This window comes from Rhea americana, unplaced genomic scaffold (genome assembly GCF_003343005.1).
Source record: "Rhea americana isolate MKP2758 unplaced genomic scaffold, rheAme1 scaffold_85, whole genome shotgun sequence".
NCBI lineage: Eukaryota > Metazoa > Chordata > Aves > Rheiformes > Rheidae > Rhea > Rhea americana.
This window is the reverse complement of record NW_028187034.1, coordinates 496,827-512,660: the sequence shown is the minus strand read 5'-3', so window position 1 is coordinate 512,660 and position 15,834 is coordinate 496,827. Positions and strand designations below refer to the sequence as shown.

Here is a 15,834-nt window from a genome sequence, read left to right as displayed (position 1 = left end):
GGGGAGGGGAGAGGGGAGCGAGGCCTGGTCGACCCCGGGCAGGATGGGCCCCTGCGCCCACCTCGCCTCTCGGAGGAGATGGGGGGTACGGGTGGTGGGTGCTGCCCTCGCTCCACAGCCCTGGGAGTTTGTAAGGCGTCCGCAAGTTCTCAGCCACATTTGGTGAAAGAGGTAACGATCCAAAGATACTCGTTTCTTACGAGCTGAATGAAGCTGAGYGCCCAGAAAGGGGCGAGATGGAGACAAATTTGCTTTTCGAGAGAGTCTAGTGCCTTTTAGACGTCGGGAACACCACCTGAGGATGTGGACCTGCAGGAAAGCAGCCCTGACTGTCAGGGAACARCCTAGGTGACTTGAGTTTGCTTTTCGTGAAAGCACAGGAGGATGTGGGGAGACAGCAGTGAGTGAAGTCTGTGATCTTCCTGTTTATGTCTCTGTAACACTACCCAGGAACTGTTCAGAATTTAGCACAGGAAAGGGGTGGATTTGCTGCTAATCCTTAGTTGCTGCCTGCTTGGATGAACAACTGTCTTCTGGTGCCTCACCTTGCTGCTGTAATCCATCTTTCTCTTCCCTCACTCCCTGTGCTGATGCTGACTTCTTGGTGCTCTTTACTGAACTGCTARCACCTTTTTCAACTTCTTTTGCCCTTATTTGGAGTCCAGTTCAGGATTCTTCTAGTCTGAAAAATAGTCACTGGACTTCTGAGCCTTTCTGTCGATTGCTGCCTCTCTGCTCTCTTGCTGTAACAGGGTCAGACCTGTCCTTGGACTCGATCGATTAATATGAAGAGTTTGTGAAGATCTGTAGATGCAGACACATCTGGTTATAGGGAAAGACTCTTAACAAAGTTGTTCTGTCTRTCTGCTGGTACAGCTTCTGAACTGCCTTGCTATGAATTCAGACTCTTGCATCTGAGTTTGTTACATGGACTCCTCGCTCACCAAGGCCTATCCCTGGTTCAGGGGGTCCTGGCAGTGAAGGCAGGCTTGTTGTGGAGTGGAGCGTAAAATGCCTGTTTTAAAACAGACCGGTTCTTTTGCTAGTTGGTGTCTCCCTTCYGCCACAAGACTTCATCTTTGGAGCGGATGGAGGAGGAAGATGATGACGATGAGGATGATGACTTGGACATCTTTGGAGGTTATGACAGCTTCCGAGGCTACAACAGCAGYATGGGCAGTGACAGCAGCTCATGCCTGGATGAGTCCAGTGATGATGAGGTGGTGGACCGGGAAGCTGGAGAGCTTCCAACCTCCCCTCTGCACCAGCACCCGCCATCCACAGGCCGAATAACAGAGGACAGTGGCTCTGAGCCAGGTACTGTGCTGCCTTTCCACTTCTAAAGCATGTGTGTGATAGGGCAAGGGCTGGAATTTTTGTTGGGGGAAGCCAAAAGGCATGTGACTGCATCTTGACTATGATTTGGGAGTGGAACTGGGCTGAAACTGTGTTTTCTGGGTTACCTGGGGGAGCTGCTAGATGCAAAGAAGGGCTTAGTCTCCTAGATCTGACTACTGGTCTTTGTAGTTCATCAGGCTGGCCAGCTGCTCACATTTTTTTATGCCTTCCCTATTCTGCCAGCTGTGTGTGAGATGTGTGGGATCGTGGGCACCAGGGAGGCTTTCTTCTCCAAGACCAAACGCTTCTGCAGTGTCTCCTGCTCCAGAAGCTACTCTTCAAACTCCAAGAAGGCCAGCATCCTGGCCAGGCTGCAGGTGAGACAAAATCTTTCATTTTTTGCTGAGGATGAAAACAGAATGTGCCTGTGCACAGCAGAGGTGCTTACTGACAGACATTACCAGTGGCTTGTTCTGGCCTGTGATCCTCGGAGAAAATGTGCCAGCTGAAAAGCAGTCCTCCCTAGAAGCAAGGGCATGGTTGTGTTTTACTTCTGTTTCTTGTTGTTTCTTTGAGCATTAGTAGAAATTGTAGTGATCTTAAACCTCTGTCTTGGGATTATTTTACCCCCTGCTGGCCAGTTGCAGAGCTTGGCTTCCTTTCCCCTCCCCTGCCCTTCAATTCTAGTTTTTCTTCTTTTGTAGGGGAAGCCACCAACRAAGAAGGCTAAAGTCCTGCACAAGGCAGCCTGGTCTGCCAAGATTGGGGCCTTCCTCCATTCGCAGGGCACAGGGCAGCTGGCAGATGGGACACTGACAGGCCAGGATGGTGAGTAGGCAATGCAGGAGAAGGTGCAGCYGTGAGAGCCACAAAAACGGGCACTCCTTGAGGACTGTAAATTCTGCAGTCCTCTCTCTCCCTTCTGTGTACAGCCTTTTACCAAAACCATGTATGTGGATCACTCTGATGCAGGGGATATTCCCCTTCCCTTTCTCTGCCTGTGCTAACAGAACATTYGTGGGTTGCTGCCCGTTTGTTGTTGCAGCCCCCATCCTTGCTCATTGCGTGCTTCCTTGACCAGAGCTTGTCCGGGTGCRTTAGCTCTGTAGTCACAGTCCCACAAGGTGCTGGCTCCTGCTGGCTAAGCTGATTTAAAGGTGTGCCACTGCACACCACCATTCACTGCCCCGTTGATTGTGGGGGAGTTATTTAATGCTGGTCCTTCGCTGGCCATCTTTATAGACAATGTATCACTACAGGTTAAARAGTAGCAAACTGCCAGACTGGCAAAGGTGAATCCCTGGGGTGGCAGCAGGRACTGCTGCCTGAGCTGACTTTGCAGTTGCAGAAAAGCTGTGGCCTTGGGTCAGGAATATCTTTGGGAGTAACATCCGAGTGCTTCACTGCAACTTCCCTAGCACCCTCTGGGGAAGCAAGCACTGCTGATGTAACTCTGCAGTGGAAGCACTGAGAAGCAAAGCTGCGGAGTGATTTAGAGTGGGCAGAATGGGGTTCTTACTCTCCCCAGAGTGCTTCMGCCCTGGACTGGACTCTGAYCCTTTTCCTTGCCCCCCTAGAAAARCAAGCGATGATAGGGATTAATAATTACTTTGACCTCTGTAGGAGCTGGTTCTCATGGGTTTGTGGTATCTAGTTTCCCTCCAGAGAAAATACGTTGAAATCTAGAGTCTCTGTGTGCTGGGGCAGAGTGCTCTACTCCCAGAGCAGCCYCCGATGTGGTCACAAGCCACAGCTCGGGGGTAGCTGTGTGCTCAGCGCCCCTCCTCCAGCCCCCTCACCTGATGTTCTTTCATGTCCGCTCMCAGCACTCGTCCTGGGCTTTGACTGGGGAAAGTATCTGCAGGAGCATGGCTTCAAGGCAGCTCCCGTCAGCTGCTTCAAACATGTGAGTCCTCCTTCCTTACTGTGTATTGCATTGTGCATGGGATATGTGTGTGCGGGGCTTTCCTGTCCTCCTCCTGTGACAAGTGGTGAGGAGGGACTGGGGAAGCTGATTATTGGGCCCTGGCTGATGCAAGGAAAGGAGTTGGTGGTCCCTCCTAGCTGAGGATGGGGGTCCCACAGAGGGGTCATGAGTTTTGGAGAGGAAGCAGACAGGGACTTGGTAGAAGCACTGTCAGTGGTGATGTCTGGGGACAGAACCAGTTCTGGTGCCTGGGAGRGTCAGGTAGCAGAAAGCTCCCAGCTGCCTTTGCATGTTGTGTGGGTGGGGGCACCCCAAGGTGATGTGCAGGGAGGAACTCGGCTCATTTGGGCCTGGCAGCAGCTGCCCCTCTAACATGTCCTTTTTCTGTCACATTGATTTGCAATCCTTGTGGGTCAAGTAGCCAAGACAATTCAATGGGAAAATGGTGATTCTTAGGTATTAGAGCAGTCCTGTCCTCTCTGTATATTAACATTCACTTCTTCCACTGCTTTAGAGTTGYAGTCTGTGGTAGTATTGACAAAATTGTGTGCATCTTGAGGATATGTTGGGAAAATGTAGCAGTTTTCCTGATGATTAAGGACTTGGATACAGTAGAGTAATGGCAACAGCTACTTTGGGATAATAGCACAGCTGGCAGTGAAGTGTTGCAGTACAGTTTTCTGCCTTTTGGGATCCTACAGTAACACTCCACTGAGATGCCTGAGATGGTTGAATTGTGTTTCAGGCTGTCTGCAGGTTTAGGAGGGKTAAGGCATACAAACCTGGTGAAAGCATAGCTGTCTAAAACGTGGCTTTGAAAGCTAGAATAAGGATCTGAGCCCTGCTCTGACTGTAAATACCTCCCCCTCTTAATGGCTGCCTCAATTCTTCAGGTGCCACTCTTTGATCAGTGGGACGATGTGGTGAAAGGTATGAAAGTAGAAGTGCTGAACAGTGATGCTGTGCTTCCCAGCCGAGTATACTGGATTGCCTCTGTCATCCAGACTGCAGGTATGTCTCCAAGATAGCTCCCAGTGGCTGGGGACAGCTAACTTTGAAAAGAAGCTTTAGAGAGCTGAGTATACCTGGCCAGGCAAAATATTAGCTCTTTGGAGCTCTACAACTGCCAAGAAGTCTTGGAMCTGGAAATGTCATGGTTTGTGGTGGGAAGAAAACAGCATCTGGATGTTCTTCCAGTTGCTGGGCTCTTTGTGAGGGTGACTTTGCCTTCAGGAAAAGGTTTGGAAAAGCCCTGATAATCTATGCAAAGCTCTGAAAGCCATGTTGTAGAGAATAAGTTTGTGGTACCTGATGGGGAGAGAAGAACTGCTTGGTGTTTAATGCCTTTTTCTCGTTGTCTGCTCTGTCCTGACAGGGTACAGGGCCCTTCTGCGGTATGAGGGCTTTGAGAATGATGCCGGCCACGATTTCTGGTGTAATTTGGGCACAGTGGATATTCATCCCATTGGCTGGTGTGCCATCAACAGCAAAATCCTGGTTCCACCACAGAGTGAGTGTGGGATGAGAGAGGTCAGCATGTATCTTGGGGTGGAGAAGCCTTGGTTTATCTCTAACATAGTGGGGCAGACATTCCCATCATTATGTGGAATTGCAGCTCCATGTGAGCTCTGAGTTAAAGAGGCATTTAGTCTCCTGGGAAGCAAGGGGTCTTCCCCTGCATCTCCCTGTGACTGTCCCAGAGGGTACTGGGTGCAGAGCTGGTATCAGGCTTGTGGACAGAGGCTAATGCAAGTTCCTCCTGACCCACATAGTGTCCACACTTAGCCTTTGGGAGAGCTCCATGGCCATATGACCTGGGCAGTTGTCTCTGGGAATACACTGGCTACAGTCCCTGCTCAGTGAGCAGGAGAGGGATGCTAATTTAGCAGGATTCTGGCAACACTGAAACTTTTTAGGTATAACTCATGTGTTTTGCTGTAATACCTCTTCCACATTTCGATCCATGGAGTTGGATATCTGCCTGGCACAGTCAGCTCTGTTACAATGGTCCCCTGCAGCCTGTTGTGGGGGCAAGCTCACAGAATGTGCCTGAGAGCAGGTACAAGGTCTGAATGTGGAGAAGGCCTTTTAATGCAGATGGATCCTCCTCAGAGAGGAGGAAATGTCTATTACAGTGCTGTAACTGGTTGTCATGAAGATGCCTTTTTTTTTTATCCTGTGCTTGTATAGGCATCCATGCCAAGTACACTGACTGGAGGGGTTACCTCATGAAAAAGCTGGTGGGAGCCAGGACCATCCCTGTGGATTTCCACATCAAGGTAAATGCAGAAGGCTGTCTTGGGGGGAAAAAAAAGCTAGGAGACACGTATAGAACATCTCTCCTGGTTCTACACAACTCCTGACAGGAGAGCAGTTGCAGGGGACGGTGGGGGACAGTGAGTTCTTGACTTTGCTCAGAATACATCTATCACAATGCTGTGGGTAATGGCACAGTCTCCTGGCCCTCGTAGCACACTGTTTTTTCATTTGAGTCAAAGTGTGTAAAAGCTGTAGTCACATAGTTACTGCAAAATCCTGGGGGTAAATTTGCTGAAGGGAGAGGCCAGTGGAGCTCCACCTGGTGTTATTCTGCCCTGTTTCAGAGCTATGCAAGTCAAAAACTCTTTYCTTCCCTCCTGGTAAGAGGGCTGGGAATGAGGGGCACAGGCTCCCTCAAAGTGTACAGAAACGACTGGGCAGGTTTKGGGAGTTTTGCAGCTCTTGTGGTTGTTCCATGTAGTCTGCACTGAGGTTAGACATTCTCCAAGTGTAAGTGGGAGGAGAGATTATCCCCTGGGTGGCAGCTTTAGGGAAACTGCAGCTAAGGAAGATGGTCCTAGAGATGGCAGGCAAGAAGGCAGGTGATGAGATTTGCCTCTGTGTAAGGTAATTGGTAACTCTGAGCTTGGTGTAGTTTGTACTTCCTTTGTTGCTTCTCAGGAAATTGAGAGTTTTTTAGGAACTGCGTGTTCCTGAGCCGCATTGCATACCTGAGAGCTCCCATCATGGCAGGGAAGTGCTAGAGGGAGACTGATGTTGTCAGTATCTTTCTCCTCCCAACTTCCCCACTCCCACCTGATGAAAAACGGGAGGTGGAAGAGGGGAACCTTTCCTTCAAGACTTCTCTGGACTCAAATGTGGGCCTGCTTATGTGTCCATTGAGTCCATTTTGAGCTGTGGTTCTTGGCACTTCCACAGCACTCTGGGATCTCTAGAGGCAAAATGTCAGGTCTTCTGTAAATGCCTTTGAGAATTTATGGATCAGTAGGACTATGCTGTATCAATAAACCAGAGGTCTCAGAAAAAAAATCTGTCAGAAGGCAGCCAGTGACTTTATGTACTTGGGCCTTTAGGTCAGTCTGTAGAGCAGCTTTGACATTGGAGGTAGAGTGGCAGATAGTGAACAAGATATCTTCTTGTTCAATGCTTGATCACAGTGAAAAGGTGAAAGCAAGGGCCTAATCTCTTTTAAAGGCAGCTGAAAATCGTGTTTTCCTTTGGGAAGCTGCCAGTGTTAAAACTCTTATGGCTGCTTTCATGACTGAAAAAGGCACTGAATTCCCTACCCTGTTCCTACTAAACAGAAATGATGCTTATGACTTCTTCAGATGAGCTATTTATTGCTTCTCATCTTCCAGAACGTTTACACGGGGCACTGGCCGAGCATGGCTGCTGCACAGGGATGGGGGGAGCAGTTATGAAACCGTAGGACAGGGAGYACTTGGGTTGCAAATGTCCAGCCATGCAGTTGTGCATGGGGCTAATGGTTCCACATCCCCTTGATTAGTCTGCTTCCGTGCGTCCCTTCCCAGACATATCTCCCAGTCAGCTTTGGGCATGCAGGGTCAGTCAGGATGTCTGTGGGTAAAGCCGCACTCTTAGGTATTGGAGGAAGAAGACACCAGAGGCAATTGATCTCACTTCCTCTAATTGTTACCAGATGGCGGAGAGCATGAAGTATTCGTTCCGGCAAGGCATGCGTGTGGAGGTGGTGGACAAGAACCATGTGTCCCGGACACGCATGGCGGTGGTGGACACAGTGATTGGGGGCCGGCTGAGGCTTCTCTACGAGGATGGTGACAGTGATGACGACTTCTGGTGCCACATGTGGAGCCCTCTCATCCATCCTGTGGGCTGGTCACGGAGGGTGGGCCACAGCATGAAGAAGACAGGTAGGGATCAGGCCCCTGCAGGCATCTGCTGGTTTGCTATGAGCTGCCTGGTCCCTGCTGTTGGTGCCATTCTTGACATGCTGGGAGCTGGGCAGTTACTTTGAGACCAGATGGATAAGGTCTGCATGGCCACACATCTGCTAGCTTTTCCCCTGGATAGACAAAAGCTGAGCAGTTCATAGTCATAGGTCTGGACACAGAGATTGTAGGGTTTCTCACCTGAAGCAGATAGGCGTCCCTGTAGTGTGAGTGTGCGTAGTCTGCAACATGGATGTTTATGACCTTTTAAAGAAAATTCATGGTGGTTTCTGTAAGACTGGATACCACTAGGTTGTATTTTTCTGAGACCTTTTTTTCTGACTTAACAGAAGAATTCTTACTTAGCTTAGTCTGCCAGAAAAAGCAAGACTTGAACCCTGGAGCTGCTTAACTTGTTGATCCTTTTTGTTTTGTCTCTCCCACTTCCTTGCTGCTTCTCCCTGGTGATTATAGCTGTGTGTAGCGCTGTTATCACTGCTGCTAAGGAAGATCAGCTATCTGCTTTTGAGCAAGCTCTGTCTCGCAGCCTGTGTTATGGGAAGATGTAGATGGACTGACCTGTTTGTTCTTTTTATTACTCTTGCCATGGTCTCTGATTTAGCTCTTTTATAGCTGCTAAGCTCTCACCAGTTAACTAGTCAGATATTTTCTTACTGGAATTGCTTCAGGTTTCTCACCTCTTTCTTCCATTCCTTACAGAAGAAAAGCGCAGTGACATGGCAAACCATCCCACTTTCCGGAAGATTTACTGTGATGCTGTCCCCTATCTCTTCAAGAAGGTAGGACAACCCTCCCTTTCTGTGGTGGCCACAGCAAAGGAAGCAACAATACCACTTCCTCCTTGGATATATGATGCTCTGTGGGTTGTTGAGGGTGACTCGCTTGTCCCCCTTACCGGGGGGGGGGGAGGCAGGCATGAAGGCTAAGTGAAAATAGAAAGATGGAAGAACTGAAAGACAGTACGAGATTGTGAAGGGTGAGCAGTAGTTTGGAGCTCTGAGCGGGTGAGGGAAGATGGTTGCATGAAAGAGACTAGTTCAGACAAGGGATTGAATCGTATTGGTAAGGATTAAGATTAGGAGGAGGATTATTCTACCATGAAGCAGGGACTGGGTGCTGGGCCTGGCTCTGTGACTGGCCAAGGCCTTGGCAGGGGCTGGCTGGCATAGAGACAGCACTGAGTTGGTTTCTTCTTTGTATTTCTTGTTCTTTTTGGTTCTTTCTCTCGCTTTCCAGTTTGGGGTGAGCCAACTGAAGAAGCTCTAATCCTGTTTACGTGGGGGAGGGTTGGTGTCAGGATGGGACTTTCCCATAGCACATTATATGCATATGATCTCCCTTAGGTACGAGCTGTCTATGCTGAAGGTGGGTGGTTTGAGGAAGGCATGAAACTGGAGGCCATCGACCCCCTCAACCTGGGCAACATTTGCGTGGCCACTGTTTGTAAGGTAAGGTCGACTGGGGGCGGGGAAGGGACTCTGCTGTGTTTACCTGAGACATCCCAGCTTTTCCTCAGACCTTTGCAAAGGGACAGGACTGAGTAGGAGTCCTGTGAGAGAGGAGAGGGCTGTAAAGAGGTGTGGGGAAGGGACTGGGGTGTTAGCTCAGTGGTCTGACAGGCCTGTCCGTGCATGCATGGACAACGTAGAATCATAGAAYGGTAAGGTTGGAAAGGACCTCTGGAGATCATGTAGTCCAACCCTCAGCGTAGCCTATACAGGGATTGAACCTGTGACCTTGGCGTTAGCAGCATCACGCTCTAACCAACTGAGCTAAACCTGCCCCCCGACAGACAACGTGAAGATAAGCATGTTTGGCTTGCAAGCTCACTGTCCAGTGTGTTGTCAGCAATGACCTCTCCTTCACCCTTGGACACTCAATAGGAAAGATCTACTCTCACGGTAGTCTCATGGAATTTGCTGGAGGGCCTACAGAGAGGGCTCTTTAGGGGTTCTGCCTTGAGACGAGAAAGTCAAAAGGGGGAAATGTTTGTGAAGAGAGATTTGTGGCAAGTGGTGCGTAAGTTCATATGTGGCATTGCTCAGCGTGGGAAGCTAAGGATGGCTGCCTCTCCTGCTGTATTTTCTCATGAGGTGGCAGTGAGCCCTGCTAGTGTAGGGAGTAAATGGTTTAGCTAGCATTTCTCAATGAGATTCTTTGTGTGTCTTGAATGTAGTATTGCCATAAGCTTTTCTGCTCCCTCAAGAAACCATCTGCTCTTGTAAAGGCCACAGCAGAGGACTTTGATGCCCAGGGTTTGGCAGGGGGATGCTGGGGAAGTCCTTTGTGTCCAGAAAACATTCCCTGCAGCTACTACTCAGGCATGACCAGTCTAACATCTTCACATTTCAATCACAATTGATAGGCACTGATTACCAGTGAGTGACAGGGTAAGACAAGTCCTGATGCTGTTGAAAGTGGTGCCCTTCCCTTCAGCTCTCTAATGAACCCATCATCTGGCTGATACAGAGGGACTCTGGGCTGCCAGTAGAGTCTATTTCTGACTCTTTATACCTCCGTTCTTATTACAAGACCATTGGTGTTAGTCCCAGTCCTGCAGAAACAGCTGCTTTGGGGATTAGTTTATGCTGACTAACATGCCACAAGAAGCTGCTGCACATGCTGGGATTTGCAGTATTGCTTTGTACTACCTAGTGGTGATTGTGATCCAGTCATGGGAATTCTTGGGAGATCCTTTGAGAGGAAAGGCTTTAGAGCAAACTAAGCTCTCTAATCATACCCTTTCATTTCTGTCACAGGTCCTCTTGGATGGGTATCTTATGATCAGCATTGATGGAGCCACATCTGCAGATGGCTCTGACTGGTTCTGCTACCATGCCTCTTCRCATGCCATCTTCCCCGTCAACTTCTGCCAGAAGAACAGTATTGACCTGACCCCTCCAAAAGGTGAGGTTTGGACTCGTCTGCTCTCAGGAATAAACCTGCACACAGAGGCCACTGGGCTGTGCTTTGCTGAAAGGTGTCAGGTTCAGATGAACCAGAACCTCAGTGTCCCAACCTACCTATTTTTTGGGGGGGAGATAGAGCTGATTCAGAAGGCCAGTCTGCCTGAGCTTGGCCTATATACCAAATCTTGGTACTCAGTGGAAGGAAGTTTGACCCATGAGCTAGCTCCTGGAGGGTAAGAAAGACAGCTATGTGGTCCACAAATTTAAGGACAAAGAAGGTGGGAACGGGTGAGCAAAGCCATTGCTGCATGACTCAGTTTTACAAATGGCAGGAGTTACCTCTGTTTTTCTTGTATGAATAAATATGAGACTGATTTATTCCTGAAAAATCTGGAGTTACAGTCAGTTTAGGAGCTTTTTTTTATTTTCTTATCTGACCATACCCAAAAAGGCCTGGTCTGAATTTCTGTGTGGCAGCATTTTCAGTCCAGTATTCTGCAGTTCTGCTTTCCTCTTGATGATTCTTCTGATGAGAGAAAGAGTGGTCTTAGTTGTGTTTTTCTCACATACTTGTGAAAAGCTTGTGCTTTTCCGTTTCCCCACTGGGTGGGGGTGCTGGCCTTCCGTGGAATCTGTCCAGTAGATTTATGTTCAGCATCAGGCTGTATGTGCTGATTAATGAAATCTTTTGCAAGTGGTTGCTGTGTTTCCTTCCTGACTGTTCTTTTTTTTCTTCCACTTGTCTGCCCAGTGACTGCATTTTTTCCTGTGACCATTTTTTCTTGCTGTAGGGCAAGATGCAAAGACCTTCAACTGGGAGAGTTACCTGGAAAGGACAAAGTCAAAACCTGTCCCAGCACGACTCTTCAACACGGTGAGTGGTGCCTGAGAGAAGAGGGATATGTGTAGGGATGCCTGCAGTCAGCGAGGAGACACACAGGAGGTCTGGGCGTTTCTCCTGGGCTCCTCTGTGCCAGCAGTCAGCACTTCATAGGATTGTCCAAGGCACAGAGGTGTGTACTGTCTTTATTAAAGACCTTGGTTTGGCTGGCTGTGACAAGCAGGGTCTTCCATTCCTGGGTGTAACACTGTGTTGGTTGCTCTGAGGGTGGCCTGCCGTTCTCTAGTGTTTCTAAGAGCTCTAGGCTACCAGTGGGTTCTGTACCACTTGTTTCCTATGAAGATGCAGCTGGCGCTTGCGTGGAGGAGGTCTGCTTTGCATCAGCAAAACTGTGCTGCAGCACAGTATAGCTCTTGCCTCTTTTTCTGATTTTTCTGTCGCTGTCTCAGGTCATGAGTTTGATAAGATGTCCTTTAACTGCTGCATGCTGCTTCTCCTAGTTTAGGCTCATTTCTCAACACTGTGTTGAGATTCACTAATGACACAGCTGGCCTTGGATATGCCCACTTCTGCTATAAAACTGGATAGGAGAGTTGAAGTCCCTAACATTTTTTGGATGTGGGCTTGTTCTTTCTCAGCTTGGTTTARGCTGGAGGCAAGTCTGTGGCTGTTCTAGGGCATTGATGTCTGGATGAGGGCTTGGAGTGGGTATAATTGCCTTGTTTTTTGTTTTTTTCTTTCTGCACTCAGGACTGCCCAAACCATGGCTTCAAGGCAGGCATGAAAGTAGAAGCTGTGGACTTGATGGAGCCCCGGCTCATCTGCGTGGCCACAGTGAAGCGTGTGGTCCACCGTCTCCTCAGCATTCATTTTGATGGCTGGGACAGTGAATATGACCAGTGGGTGGACTGCGAGTCTCCAGACATTTATCCTGTGGGATGGTGTGAGCTGACGGGTTACCAGCTTCAACCACCTGTTGCTGCAGGTGAGTGAAAGCTTGACTATGGTTTCCYACACCTCAAGCCTAGAGGCAAAGGTTTCCTTTCTCCTGGTCTGTGAGTTGCTCCTGCTTTTTTGGGCCTTGTGGAGAGGAGAAGCTCACCTCATTTATCTGTGCTATTGCAAGTCCTTCTCTGATGCCTCACAGCCTAGCAGCTGGCAGAGAAGAATCTGTGGTGGGGAGAAGACAGCCTGAGGCGTTAGTTTCCCTCTGTTTCCCCGGCTGCACACCAAGAGAGAATTCCTCCTGCTGAAGTTGAGTAGGAGTTCCGCGTGGTCCTATCCCTGCACAGCCTCCCATTTACTGAGCATACCTACAACCTCAGCCAGCTAGCAGGGGCAGCTCTGCCCCCACTCCCTTTTCTCTGCCCATCAGTTCTCTAAGTCTGTAAAGGTAAGAGCATCCCTCTCAAGAGTTTATTCCTTCCCTTGTCATGGAGGGGGCCACTGCCTCACCTTCACAGATTTTTTTTTTCTTCTTTTTTTTTCTTGTCCCAAACTACAAAACTCGTTTCTTTACTGCCCCTGCCAAATCTCTATTGGGCCTCTCTCCCCTATGATGCCCCAGCCTGCTGCTCTGGGCCCTCGCCTGGAAGCAGAGCACAGCCGCAGCACTAGGGCCCTGCCTTCCCCTCAGCTGGTTGTCTTGGGGAGAGGGCGTTGGCTCGGGGGGAACGGGTATATCTTGTTTCTCGCTTATGTCACTTCATCCCAGTTACCTACTGGTTATGGGACTTGGCTTTCGTTTCCCTCTCGTCTCCATGACAGAGCCCACAACTCCAGTGAAGGCCAAGGAGGTGCCCAAGAAGAAGAAGAAACCCTATGGAAAGAAGAGTGAGTGATGTTTGATTAGCGCCCTCCCGCTCGCTCGCAGGCTGGGCCCAGTTAGAGGAACCCTGTCCATGTCCTGTCAGAGCAGGAGAGAGAGGCCTTATCTTGCTGTGGATGCCCTCAGCCAGCTGTGGGTTTGATAACACAGCTTCATCCTTTCTAGCTTCCCCCATTGCCTAGGACAGCTGAGAGCTGTTTGTGTGGGAAGGTTATGTTTTGTAGTCTGTATTCTGTCAGCTGAGGTGTAGATGGAGCTTGCTTCCAGGCATGAGGTGTGCTGCTTTCCCCACTGTGTCTATGATCAGAGGGAGATTCTTTGCCACAACTGCTGGGTAGCTAGACATCAGCCTTGGCTGCTTTGTGCTGGGGGAAGGAAGGTCTTAAGATGACTGAAGATGCTGGTGGTGGGGCTGGATGATGTTATTGTTCCATTTGTTGTTGTTGTTGTCATCGTCGTTGTTGTCGTCGTCATATTTGGGGTTAGCTGTGGCACGTTGTGTGTAGACAGGCAAGAAATTCCTTGCCAGGGTTTAGAGAGGAAAAGACATCTAAAGAAATTCAACCAAAATAAAGTCTGTTATCTAAAAATTAAAATAATAATGCTTACAGTATCCCTGCCTTGGAGCCACCATGCCCATTTCCTAGGGCTAGGCCAGACAGGTAAGCAAAGCTGTTAACAGACTCCAGCAGGAGCTGCTCCTTGGAAGTTAAGCACATGCTGAAGTACCTTGTCTTTAATGAGGCAGAAGATGAAGTGTATTTTGAGATGATGAATATAGAGGTTTTTCTTCATTAGACCTTTTTTTGAGTAACAAGTTGGCAGCTAATGACCGTGAGTTGGCTGGTGTGTCATGCTGGCCTCTTGTTTCTCGGTGGAACAGGGTTGCTGACTTTTCTAGGGAATGAAACACACTTTTTCCCCACACTCTGTTATCTCTTTGTTAAGGAAAAAAGATACCTACGAAAACCCGCACCATCAAGCAGACCGTCAAGAAGCCTCCCGGCCCGAAGGCAAAACGAGAAGCGAAAGCTGCCAGCAAGACTTTGCCGGAGCCAGCCCCCGATGAGAGTAAGAGAGCGAGCGACTCTGCCCTGCAAGCCCATGTGCCTGCACATCACCATCTATCTTGAGGCCTGTGCTGTCTCTTAGCGGCTAAGTCATGAGTGTCCCCAGGCAGGGAAAGGCAGCACACCACCAGCTGTGCCATGTCCTTCCCCCACTCCTCCAAAGGCGGTTTGCTGCCTTGGCTGGGGAGGGAGTGGATGAAAGCCTTCACCTGCTCTGTCTGGGGTGATCCTCCTCCTAGGAGGTTCAATAGCACCAGTATAGCTAGATGCCTTGGCACTGCTGATGCTTATTGAGGGTCTGACTGCCCTATTGAGCAGTCTGTGCCCGTGCAAGGCCTATTAGAGAGGAGAGACAACATGGAGGTGTCAGAAGATGTGCTGTCCTATTCTGGTTCCTGTAGGTGTGCTCCACAACGTGGAAGCRTAGCCCATCACCCGGACCACTGAGGGGTGCAGTAACCAGAAAAGTATTTAGCAGCTGGGTCACTTGCCAAACCTGGCAGGTAGTGGGGAGGAGTGAGGTGCTTCGCATGCAAGTGGACAGGGCCTCATAAGGGTCTGAGTTTCTCACCAAGGTTTAATTTCCCCTGTGTGGACCCATACAGGTCTGCAAAGGACCATACTGACATTTCCTCACTCAGCCGTAGGAGAGGTTGGTTTAGGCAGCAGACAGCTGAATGCTGCCAGGATTCAGTCCCATCCTGATTGCTGTTGTGACCACCAGTTGGTTTGYTCCAGCAGGACAGAGCTGCTTTCTGTAAGGGATCTGCAAGAAATGGACTGGAAACTAGAGACACTTGAGTATCTCTATGAATAGGGCTGGTGCTGGGGAGCTGCAGATAGAACATGGCAGCATGGGTTGATTTGTCTCTCTTTCCRTCTTTTGCTAGTCATTGCTGTGCAGGTAAAAGAGGAAACCATCGACCCCTCCATGGCAGAATTTGGAGTCTCAGAGCTTCCCATTCCTGTCAGCAGCATAAAGCAGGAGGTCGCAGACTGAACCTAGAGTGTACCGCAGCTGTCCTCAGCTGCCTGGGCTTCACCTTGTGGCTCTTTGTGAAAGGCCCTGACAAAATGAAGCAGGAGACCAAAAGGGTCCTCCCTTGTCAAGGCAGATCACCTTGCAACATCGCAGCTCTGCTTTCTTGGTGTGCAAGAGGATTTCTCCTAGACTTGGAATTTTAAGYGCTGGGAAATGGACTCCAGAAAGGCAGCAGGCTTATTGACAAACATGACCGGAGCAACTGCTGAGGTGGTGTGTGCCTGGTGCTAAAGTCGTGTTTCTGAGTGGGATACCCCAGTGAGGCTGCCACGGCACGGAAGGGCGGTTTGGGATATCGGCTGTGGCTGGAGGTGGTGAGCTGCAATCTGCAAAGCTGTGTGCAWGTCCTGTGGGTCAGGAAATCAGCTGCTGTCATCAAAGGACATCCGTGCTGTGCCCCCACTCTAGGCCATGCAACTTCTGAGAGAACTGGGATAGGAAGAGCAAAAGGAGGTAAAAAGCGAAGAAAAAGGAAGAATGATGACTCTTGGGGGAGTGAGAGACTTTTTCGATTAACATAATTTCTTGCTGTTGACCCCAGAAGTACAGAGCACATGATGCACAGTTTGAATTTTTTTTCTTTTTTAGCAGGCCCTTTGTAAATTTGACCAATGATCTGTACCCTAAAACCMTGTGGATTAAACTGAGAAAGAAGCCAAAGGCTTATA

At 49.3% G+C, this 15,834-nt stretch overlaps 1 protein-coding gene across 2 annotated transcripts in view; it reads left to right on the top strand.

Moving 5' to 3' along the window:
- Positions 1–15,834, top strand: part of L3MBTL2 (L3MBTL histone methyl-lysine binding protein 2) — a 16,220-nt gene extending 386 nt beyond the window's left edge. The window contains exons 2-17 of one of the 2 annotated variants that reach the window (XM_085323471.1): positions 1,047–1,317; positions 1,582–1,715; positions 2,043–2,166; positions 3,165–3,244; positions 4,159–4,276; positions 4,641–4,775; positions 5,456–5,544; positions 7,206–7,437; positions 8,176–8,255; positions 8,820–8,924; positions 10,236–10,383; positions 11,177–11,259; positions 11,977–12,211; positions 12,994–13,059; positions 14,003–14,125; positions 15,015–15,834. In XM_085323471.1, the coding sequence (XP_085179597.1) occupies positions 1,047–1,317; positions 1,582–1,715; positions 2,043–2,166; positions 3,165–3,244; positions 4,159–4,276; positions 4,641–4,775; positions 5,456–5,544; positions 7,206–7,437; positions 8,176–8,255; positions 8,820–8,924; positions 10,236–10,383; positions 11,177–11,259; positions 11,977–12,211; positions 12,994–13,059; positions 14,003–14,125; positions 15,015–15,124 (2,133 nt within the window). In that variant the 3' untranslated portion in view covers positions 15,125–15,834. The remainder of the gene's footprint in view (positions 1–1,046; positions 1,318–1,581; positions 1,716–2,042; positions 2,167–3,164; positions 3,245–4,158; positions 4,277–4,640; positions 4,776–5,455; positions 5,545–7,205; positions 7,438–8,175; positions 8,256–8,819; positions 8,925–10,235; positions 10,384–11,176; positions 11,260–11,976; positions 12,212–12,993; positions 13,060–14,002; positions 14,126–15,014) is intronic. The other variant, XM_085323472.1, reaches the window with a different exon arrangement.